The following is a 12,033-nucleotide window of genomic DNA, read 5'->3' as shown; positions in this document are numbered from 1 at the left end:
GTGTTGTGTAGTGTTTATAATGTAGAACACAAGATGTGATGTGATGTGTTTTGTAATGAAGAACACAAGATGTGATGTGTAGTGTTTTATAATGAAGAACACAGATGTGTTGTGTAGTGTTTATAATGAAGAACACAGATGTGATGTGTAGTGTTTCATAATGTAGAACACAAGATGTGATGTGTAGTGTTTTATAATGAAGAACACAGATGTGATGTGTAGTGTTTCATAATGTAGAACACAAGATGTGATGTGTAGTGTTTTATAATGTAGAACACAAGATGTGATGTGTAGTGTTTTATAATGTAGAACACAATATGTGATGTGTAGTGTTTTATAATGAAGAACACAGATGTGATGTGTAGTGTTTTATAATGTAGAACACCAGATGCGATGTGTAGTGTTTTATAATGAATAACACAGATGTGATGTGTAGTGTTTTATAATGTAGAACACAAGATGTGATGTGTAGTGTTTTGTAATGTAGAACACAAGAATGATGTGATGTGTAGTGTTTTATAATGAAGAACACAGATGTGATGTGTTTCATAATGTAGAACACAAGATGTGATGTGTAGTGTTTTGTAATGTTGAACACGAGATGTGATGTGTTATGTTTTCAGGGTTCCCCCTGGGTTGTAAAAAGTTGTCGCCACTTTTTCTTGGGGGTTAAGGGCTCATGGGTTTAAGCATTCTAATTAAGAGCCTTAAATTGCATTTAATTAGCACATTGTCGTGCAGAACATAATATAATATTGTTGTACATGAAGCACAAGATATTAGCAAATTGTTATTCCATTGACAAAATGTATGGACAAGTATACAAATAAAAATAAATAATGAAAATATTGCCAAAAATGCGACATATACATCAATATGTTGATTTCAGTCTAATGCCTGCATACAATAGTGTCATAGAATTAAAAAATACAATTATGAAATTATAAAAGATAAATTTAAAACACATGGCAACTCAAAGAAATATACATTGTCAAACTAAGGCTGTACAGTCCTAATAAAATAGTGTCTACTCAAGCCAACTTATTGGAAGCCTTATCAAATGTGATGTAGTTCTATTTATTTGTAAGCATACCCAAAGACTTCTGTTAATCTCTTTGACACTTTTTAACCCCCGAAAATGCTGCATTTATAGCAATTACAAATTGCGACAAAACCGAAAGTAAATCCATTTTTAGCGCGTAAACGTCATTACAAAATTTGCATATCACATGTTTTTCTGACAACCTCAAATTCTATGATTTGCATTTTTAAAACTAACATGTTTAATAGTTATGCAGCAACAAAGCTAAATCTTAAAATTGTTTGCTAATAAGAGACATATTAGTTAAAGGATGTCATTGTTAATCCGTGAAAGCAATAAAATTCCGCAATAATTAGCAAGGTGTTGAGTGGGCCGTGACTGCTTCCCCTAATTATCGGAATTGTTGTCGCACCAGCAGATGCGCCTAATTAATGACAGTGACAGAATCGATTATCATGCAGGCCGCATGGGCACTGCTTACGTCATTTTAAGAAAATATTTTCAAAAAGTCGTTGTCTCCATAAATTCACCAAATTTGAAAAGTTGTCGCCACTTTTGCAATTTTGTCGCAAATGGCAACAATGGTGATCCCCAGCGGGAACCCTGTGTTTTGTAATGTAGAACAGAAGATTATCAGTTTTTTTCTAATGCGGTAAACAAGATGTGTAGTGTTGTGTAAAGCAGAACACCATATATGTTGTTTTGTCTAATGCAGAATACAACATGTATGTCTGGTCTCAAGCAGAATAAAATAAGAGTAGTCTAGTCTAATTAAGAACACAAAATGTGTAGTTGGGTCCATTTCAGAATGTTATTAGTGTAGTCTGGTCTAATGCAGAATACAATATGTGTAGTCTTGTCTAATGCAGAATACAATATGTGTAGTCTTGTCTAATGCAGAAAACAATATGTGCAGTCTGGGCTAATGCAGAATACAATATGTGTAGTCTGGTCTAATGCAGAATACAATATGTGTAGTCTGGGCTAATGCAGAATACAATATGTGTAGTCTTGTCTAATGCAAAATACAATATGTGTAGTCTGGGCTAATGCAGAATACAATATGTGTAGTCTTGTCTAATGTAGAATACAATATGTGAAGTCTGGGCTAATGCAGAATACAATATGTGTAGTCTTGTCTAATGCAAAATACAATATGTGTAGTCTGGTCTAATGCAGAATACAATATGTGTAGTCTTGTCTAATGCAGAATACAATATGTGTAGTCTTGGCTAATGCAGAATACAATATGTGTAGTATTGTCTAATGCAAAATACAATATGTGTTGTCTGGTCTAATGCAGAATACAATATGTGTAGTCTTGGCTAATGCAGAATACAATATGTGTAGTCTTGTCTAATGCAAAATAGAATATGTGTAGTCTGGTCTAATGCAGAATACAATATGTGTAGTCCAGTCTAATGCAGAATACAATATGTGTAGTCTTGGCTAATGCAGAATACAATATGTGTAGTCTGGGCTAATGCAGAATACAATATGTGTAGTCTTGTCTAATGCAAAATACAATATGTGTAGTCTGGTCTAATGCAGAATACAATATGTGTAGTCTGGGCTAATGCAGAATACAATATGTGTAGTCTGGGCTAATGCAGAATACAATATGTGTTGTCTGGTCTAATGCAGAATACAATATGTGTAGTCTTGGCTAATGCAGAATACAATATGTGTAGTCTTGTCTAATGCAAAATACAATATGTGTAGTCTGGTCTAATGCAGAATACAATATGTGTAGTCCAGTCTAATGCAGAATACAATATGTGTAGTCCAGTCTAATGCAGAATACAATATGTGTAGTCTGGGCTAATGCAGAATACAATATGTGTAGTCTGGGCTAATGCAGAATACAATATGTGTAGTCTTGGCTAATGCAAAATACAATATGTGTAGTCTGGTCTAATGCAGAATACAATATGTGTAGTCTGGGCTAATGCAGAATACAATATGTGTAGTCTGGGCTAATGCAGAATACAATATGTGTAGTCTTGTCTAATGCAGAATACAATATGTGTAGTCTGGTCTAATGAAAAATACAATATGTGTAGTCTTGTCTAATGCAGAAAACAATATGACTTTGTGTATCCTGGTCTAATGCAAAATACAATATGTGTAGTCTGGTATAATGCAGAATACAATATGTGTATTCTGGTCTAATGCATAACACACTCTATTTAATATTTTCTATTTCAAAACATTAGATGTGTAGTGTGGTAGTATGCAGAAAGCAATTTGTACAGTCTTATTTTTTGCACAGTGTGTAAGTTTTTGTGGATTTATTTTGTCTGATGCACTGACCTTTTACTAAAGGCTTTTTGTATTAAATTTTGCACATTGTTTGTTAACCATTGATTTGCACAAAAAATTGTCTGTTTTTGTTGTATTTTTTTGTGTAAAGGCAACTTTTTTTTTCTTAGCCATTACCAAATATTCAAGGTTATACTGCGTTATTTATTTGTAAGAAAAAAGTTTCTTTCAAATGACAATTTTAGTTCTTTTTATGCTCCCAAAATTGAACTGTTGATCCATCTCTCCATCTGTCCCCAAAGTTTCCGATCAATAACTGATTATTGCTTAGACCTCAAACTAGGAAGGCAGTCTGGTCATGACCAGCAAATGAATCCAATCGATTTAAAGTCAGTGGGTTAAAGGATGAGGTAGTCTGATGGCCTTGAGCCGGAACTATGTTTCTGACCAATAACTGAAGAACGCTGGGGCCCAAGGACCTCAAACTTGGTAGGCAGGTTGGTCATGACTTAAAGAAGAACCATATTGATTTTGAGATCAATGAGTCAAAGGTCAAGGTTGTTGTGACCTTGAGCTAAAATTCTCTTTCTGATTAATAGCTGAAGGACACTCCAATGTCCCAGGGACCTCAATCTTGATAAGCAGGTTTAGATTGACCAGCAGAAGAACCCTAATAATATTGATGTCAAAGGTCAAGGTCAAAGTGACTAAAGAGCGCACCGTCCAAGAGACATACTTGGCTATCCCTCAAACGAGGCCCTTTGGGGGCATTTGTCACACTCCTGTGACAGTTCTTGTTAGCCCTGAACACTTGCCCTACATGATAATGTATGAGAAATCTAGGATATTCATAAAAGTCATGGCCCAAATCTGGGAAAATGTAAAAATTAACATTTTTTGTGCACCCCTGTACTATACAAGTCATTTTTGTTTTATGACGTAACATCATGTCTGAACTTAAAATATCAAGACCGTTCTTGCATAATGGAGAATTCCAAGAAGGTGTTCATCATTTCATGAAATTATTGGTCCATATTAAAAACCCACTGCTATCCTAAAATTTCAATATATATTCAGGAAAATGTTTCAACAGTAAATTGATCTTTCAAAAAATGATTTTACATAGTTTAAAACTAAATGTCAAGGTTATATTAATGTCAAAAGGTCAGAATTAGACCTCAACAAGCTATTTTTATCATTATTGTAAGTATCACGTATGTTTTGCTGAATGTTAACCTTATAACTATATGTAATAATATGTGATTGAATTTCTGCTTAAATGAATATTTTTATTGTTTGTTTTGCAATAAACATGTTTCATGTTTTTTTCAGGTCCGCATGTCAAAAACCTAATTCCATGTACCCCTAACCAGTTCCAGTGTGGGGGTTCACATAAATGCATTCCGCTAAGCAATGTCTGTGATACTGAACATGACTGTGATTCCGGATCAGACGAGTATGGATGTGCCAACAATAAATGTAAGTAGCTGGTCACAGTATTGCATCATACCGTACCATGCACAATACCACACCATACAGTACTGTACCATACCATACCATACACCACACCATACCATGCACAATACCACACCGTATTGTACAGTACCATACCATACCATACAAAACACAACACCATATAATGCCATACCATACACCACACCACATCATGCCATACCATACACCTCACCAGATCATGCCATACCATACACCACGCTATACCATATCATACACCACACCACATCATGCCATACCATACACCACACCACATCATGCCAAACCATACACCACACCACGCCATGCCATACCATACACCACACCACACCATGCCATACCATACACCACACCACATCATGCCATACCATACACCACACCACATCATACCATGCACAATACCACACCATACAGTACCGTGCCATACCATACACCACACCACATCATACCATGCACAATACCACACCATACAGTACCGTGCCATACCATACACCACACCACATCATACCATGCACAATACCACACCATACAGTACCGTGCCATACCATACACCACACCACATCATACCATGCACAATTCCACACCATACAGTACCGTGCCATACCATACACTACACCACATCATACCATGCACAATTCCACACCATACAGTACCGTGCCATACCATACACTACACCACATCATACCATGCACAATACCACACCATACAGTACCGTGCCATACCATACACTACACCACATCATACCATGCACAATACCACACCATACAGTACCGTGCCATACCATACACTACACCACATTATACCATGCACAATACCACACCATACAGTACCATGCCATACCATACACCACACCACATTATACCATGCACAATACCACACCATACAGTACCGTGCCATACCATACACCACACCACATTATACCATGCACAATACCACACCATACAGTACCGTGCCATACCATACACCACACCACATCATACCATGCACAATACCACACCATACAGTACCGTGCCATACCATACACTACATCACATTATACCATGCACAATACCACACCATACAGTACCGTGCCATACCATACACCACACCACATTATACCATGCACAATACCACACCATACAGTACCGTGCCATACCATACACCACACCACATTATACCATGCACAATACCACACCATACAGTACCGTGCCATACCATACACCACACCACATTATACCATGCACAATACCACACCATACAGTACCGTGCCATACCATACACTACACCACATCATACCATGCACAATACCACACCATACAGTACCGTGCCATACCATACACTACACCACATTATACCATGCACAATACAATACCATACTGTACCTTACTGTACCGTACAGTATACACCACACCACACCGTACCATGCACAATACCATACCGTATAGTACGATACCATACCATACACCACACCACATCATACCATGCACTATTCAATACCCCTATGGTGCTTTTTAGCTCACCTGTCACATAGTGACAAGGTGAGCACTTTAAACGACATCTCCTCATAAACCGCTTAGCCAATTTCATCCAAACTTCACAGGAATGTTCCTTGGGTGGTCCCCTTTGAAAATTGTTCAAAGAATTGAAATCCATGCAGAACTCTGGTTGCCATGGCAATGGAAAGGAAAAACTTTAAAAATCTTCTTCTCCCAAACCACAAGGCTTAGGCCGTTGATATATGGTAGGTAGGATCACCAAATGGTCCTCTACCAAGATTGTTCAAATTATGGCCCTTGGGTCAAAATTGGCCCCACCCCGGGGGGTCATGGGTTTTCTCTAAAAAAACTTAAAAAATCTTCTCCTCTGAACTTACTTGGCCTAGAGCTTAGATATTTGTCATGATTCATCGTCTAGTGGACCTCTACAAAGTTTGTTCAAATTATGGCCCTGGGGTCAAAATTGGCCCTGCCCCGGGGGGTCATGGGTATGCTCTATATGTTTATAGTTAAAACTTCAAAAATCTTCTCCTCTGAACTTACTTGGACTAGAGCTTAGATATTTGGCATGATTCATCGTCTAGTGGACCTTTACAAAGATTGTTCAAATTATGGCCTTGGGGTCAAAATTGGCCCCGCCCCAGGGGGGCATGGGTTTTCTCTATATGTTTGTAGTGAAAACTTCAAAAATCTTCTCCTTTGAACTTACTTGGACTAGAGCTTAGATATTTGGCATGATTCATCATCAAGTGGACCTCTACAAAGATTGTTCAAATTATGGCCTTGGGGTCAAAATTGTGCCGCCCCCTTGGGGGGTCATGGGTTTTCTCTATATGTTTATAGTGAAAACTTCAAAAATCATCTCCTCTGAACTTACGTGGCTTAGAGCTTTGATATTTGGCATGATTCATGGTCTAGTGGACCTCTACAAAGTTTGTTCAAATTATGGCCCTGGGGTCAAAATTGGCCATACCCGGGGGCCTTAGATATTTGGCATGATTCATCGTCTAGTGGACCTCTACAAAGTTTGTTCAAATTATGGCCCTGGGGTCAAAATTGGCCACACCCCGGGGCTGATGGGTTTTCTCTATATGTGTTATAGTGAAAACTTAAAAAATCTTCTCCGAACTCACAAAGACAAGTAACGTCTTAATTTAAACTGGATAACATATTTAGTACACATACCAATTTTCAATATGGGCCACATACAACAATTAATAACAAATATACATATATAGATACACACGTAAAATCAAGTAGTGACAAGAGCTTAGATATTTGGCATGATATATCATCTAGTTGACTTGTACCAATATTGTTCAATCTTTGGCCCTGGGGTCAAAAAATGGCCCCACCGGGGCGGTCATGGGTTTCCTTATATATGTATATGATGAAAACTTATAAAATCTTCTTCTCCGAAACCAAAAGGCGAAGGCCTTAGATATTTGGTATGAAGCATTGTTTATCGGACCACTATTAAGATTGTTCAAACTTTAGCCCTGGGGTCAAAATTGGCCACGCCCCGTGTTCATAGGCTTAGGTTTTCAATATTTTTATATAGTCTTATATAATAAAACTTTTAAAATCCTCTTCTCCAAAATATAACACCTAGAGCTTTCATATTTGGTATATAGTGTTACCTAGTGGACCTACACCAAAGGTATTCAAATTATTGTCCTGGGGTCAAATTGGCCTTGCTCAGGGGTCATTTGTTTTTACATTGTCTTGTCACTTAAACGTCTTTTCCTCTGAAAGTAAAGGTCAGAATGACTCCATACTTGATATGTAGCATCCTTACATGGTCCTCTCTCAACTTTGTTCAAATGGTTTTGTTTGGCCCCTTTTAGGGGTCACCAGAGCAAAAAATAGAAAAACCTTTAAACAACTTGATCTTATTAACTGCTTGATGGATCTTCAAGTCTGAAGCATCCTTAGCATGAGCCTCTGTCAGGTCTTTTCAAATAATTTTGTTTGGCCCCTTTTAAGGGCCACCAGAGCTAAAATTAGTAAAAAAAACTTAACATTTTCTTCCCTTGATAGTTCTTCAGCAAATTTGGTTTGAAGTGTCCTTGCATGGACCTCTCTTAAATTTGTTCACATAATTTTGTTTGGCCCGGTTGCCATGGCAACCTAAAGGAAAATGTCAACAATTGGTTATAATCATCTTCTTCTCCTAAACCGCTTTGACAATTTTGATGAAACTTCATAGGAATGATCCTTGGTTGGTGCTTTTTCAAAATTGTTCAAAGAAATTAATTCCATGTAGAACTCTGGTTGACATGGCAACCTAAAGGAAAAGTGTCAACAATTGGTTACAATCATCTTCTTCTCCTAAACCGCTTGGACAATTTTGATGAAACTTCATAGGAATGATCCTTGGTTGGTGCTTTTTCAAAATTGTTCAAAAAAATAAATTCCATGCAGAACTCTGGTTGCCATGGCAACCTGAAGGAAAATATAGGCTGTCGTGTCCGCGCTGTGACTTTCTCTTATATGGACAGATTTTAAAATGACTTGCCATATGTTTTCGACATACCAAGACAACGTGTCGTGTGCAAGACCCATGTCCCTACCTCTAAGGTGAAAGATACACTAAGTGTTTATTCACAATGGAATGCTGAATATAAGGACATAAAGAGTGTTGGCTGTCATTTAGTATGATTGGGTTTTTTTCTATGCTCAGAGGCAATTTAATATAACTTGCAATATGTATTTGACACATAAATGCAAGATCAACTTTTTATGTACTTGTTCATAGATCAATGTCACATTGGGGGGCATTTGTCACATACTTTGACAGCTCTTGTTCAATATTCTTTGAGAAACAAGCTATATTAATAACAAAGGTTAAACTCTTTTACTCAGGTGAGCGATTTAGGGCCATCATGGCCCTCTTGTTTATTTAAGACAGTAGCTCCGGTATTCGACCACAAAAAAAATATAACATTAATAATGTTATAATGATCCTGTATGTCTTGTTACCCAGGTGATGAGAAACCATGTGGGGATGCCAACTGCGCGGAAACAGTGGATGGAGCACTTTGTTACTGTGACAGTGGATTGGCATGGAACAATACAAGTAAAACATGTGAAGGTAGGGCAATGAGTTTTGTGTAAACTTGGGTTTTGTTTTATGTGTAATATTGGTTGAAGAAATAGGATGGCTGCCTTATTGTGTTGTTACTGAGAAAGTGGATATTATTTATAGACATAGGCAAAGAAATCTATATTTTTAAAGTTACCTGTGTACAAGGCTATGCCTTGGACTGTAAACGTTTTGCTTTTGCTTTTGGCTTTGATACATGTGAAGAAGAGGCAATCGAGCAGATTTAAGAATAATTCACTAGTATGCATCTTTAGAGCGATGGAAACAAATGGCGAAATTGATATTCAGATATTCGGTTGATCTTTCATATTTGAAAATATGGTTAACAAAATACATCTTGTAGAGGTTGATGTAAACTATTATTATTTGCTATAGTAATAGCTAGGGTATTTAAACCCTTCTTTGTCATAGCAGGTTCACGCAACCGACCATGATTTCCCACAATTAGCCTCTGAAATTCCCCGTTTTTAGAAAGATAAAAGCAATACATGTTGAACAAGCAAAAAGCAGAATTGTGTAATTTCAATTCCACAGTAGCCTTCATATTTGTAAACAATGTGAAATTTTGTATTGTCATCAAATTCACTCCCCTGGCATAAGGGGCAAATTCTTGTAAATCAGTGTTAAATCAAGACAAACAAACTTTATACACAATAACATAATTGTAGGTAGCTTTTATTTATTTGACAAAATAACATCGAAAATTCAAATACCGACTTTGACATTCGAATACCAAACGTTTGATGGCGTATTCGTTTGCAACCCTTATTTACATACAGTAATGTTTATAATTGACAAATATGGCCTGTTTCAGATCTCAATGAGTGTAAGTACGAACAGTTCTGTGATCAACCAGAGTACTGTGAAAACACAAATGGAAGTTACACGTGCAAATGTGCTACTGGGTTTGCAAGCAAGGAAAACTCGCGCTGTAGAGCAGACAATGGTAAGTTGATAATGTTTCAGTTTGTATGTAAAACTTTTCAGCTTAATTAATTTTGAAGAAGAAGTACGATAGAGCTTTACTACTCAACCTGGTGTTGACTTCAGTGTCACACCTTGGTTAAGGTCATGCATGGGTAAAGGACATTAAGTCAATATATCTGCAAGTATTTCATTTATTGCATTGCCACAGACATAAGTCAAGTGTTCCCAAACAAATTGAGCATGCAATATTGGTTTCAAAGTTGCATGTTTTGGCAATTTCATTATTATGTTGCATGCTGGAGAGGTTACAATCTGGTGAATGCTGGTCTGTTTTCATCCAAGATATGAAGAATTGATTATAAATGAATAGAATGCAGATAACTTTGTCAACTGGAAGTTGACAGGCAAAACCAATGGTGTGAACCTTATTACCTTTGCTAAATATTCGGCAAACAAGATTAGTTATTGATTGTTAATTTATTATTGGGACATAAGTGTTGAAAGCTGTTGTCATAGTCTTATTTGCGTTGTCAAGACATCAGCTTTGGCATCGGCTTCATCAGTTTGCAAAAACTTTAACCTTGGCTTTAACTCAAAAACTGTTCAACTGATATACAAATGGAACCTAATTCACAGGCTGCAGGGGACAATACACACATGACTAGCAAGGTCCGTAACTCTGACTTAAATAACTAAATATGCTGTCTTTTGCCTGTAAAAAAACAACAGGAGCTGTGCCATTGCATTCGCCCCACTGCACTTTTGTTTATTTTCATCATATTTGACTAAAACTTCCAACTATGGAAGAAACATGGCATGGATGCAATACAAAACCACAGAGTAACCTCAGTAAATGGTCCGGAGAAAGATTTAATTTAAGATTAAGAAACGATAAAGATAATTTTTCTTTTGTTACATGCAGGTATTGTGTAATGCATCAAATTATAAAGTAAAAACTTATTTATAAAAACTAAATATGATGATGTTTTTGTTAAATTTCAGAGGGTCGAGAGCCAACGATCTTGATATCAAACACGTGGGACATTCAGCAATTAACGCTAGCAGGTGCACCGTACACAAAATCTCCAATGCGATGGTTGAAACAGGCGCAGAAAGCCGAGACTCTAGACTTCAACTACGCCAACAAAGAAGTCTGTTGGGTATGGATATATTGTGAATTTCATTTCTTTAAATGGGATAACATACATGCTATATCCCCCAGCATGGGGAAACATTCCCTTGGTGCCCTGCTGGGGACTCCATATCCCCTGGAAGGACCATGATGACTAAGTCCAAAATTTATTGTAATCAGAGTGTGTTTCTGTATTTATTCTTAAATCATTAATTTAGATATTGCGCTAAATTTCGCTGCGTAAAAATCCCTGGTGTAATATAAGAATCCCCTGCAATTTAGACCAAAATCACCAGGACCTCCTGCGAGTATACAGCATAAACGCAGGGAAAAATGTGATCAATCCTTGATGACAATTATTCCCTTTATATCCTTTCTTATTTCATTTGCTATGATATGGTATATCTATATGATTGTTTGCCTTTAGTTTATACTTTTTGCATGGGTATAACATAAAAATGAAAATATTAAATTGTTAAATTATTAAATCATGTAATGATTGACAAGTAGGCGAACTAAACCATTTGACTAATGTACGTAGAAAGTATGATGCTATTCTCTTATACTGCATGCTTAAGTTATTAAACATTGTCCTTTA

The 12,033-nt window shown here is 36.8% G+C and overlaps 1 protein-coding gene across 3 annotated transcripts in view; it reads left to right on the top strand.

Annotated features, from left to right (window-relative positions):
* LOC128240854 (low-density lipoprotein receptor-related protein 1-like) overlaps positions 1-12,033 on the top strand; it is a 183,586-nt gene that overhangs the window by 63,432 nt on the left and 108,121 nt on the right. For all 3 annotated transcript variants that reach the window (XM_052957801.1, XM_052957800.1, XM_052957798.1), the window contains 4 exons: positions 4,637-4,783; positions 9,257-9,364; positions 10,191-10,322; positions 11,306-11,463. In XM_052957801.1, coding sequence (XP_052813761.1) covers positions 4,637-4,783; positions 9,257-9,364; positions 10,191-10,322; positions 11,306-11,463 — 545 coding nt within the window. The remainder of the gene's footprint in view (positions 1-4,636; positions 4,784-9,256; positions 9,365-10,190; positions 10,323-11,305; positions 11,464-12,033) is intronic.

This window comes from Mya arenaria, chromosome 7 (assembly GCF_026914265.1).
Source record: "Mya arenaria isolate MELC-2E11 chromosome 7, ASM2691426v1".
NCBI classification, from domain to species: domain Eukaryota; kingdom Metazoa; phylum Mollusca; class Bivalvia; order Myida; family Myidae; genus Mya; species Mya arenaria.
Note: the sequence above shows the minus strand (reverse complement) of the source record. Positions and strands in the feature narration are given on the sequence as shown.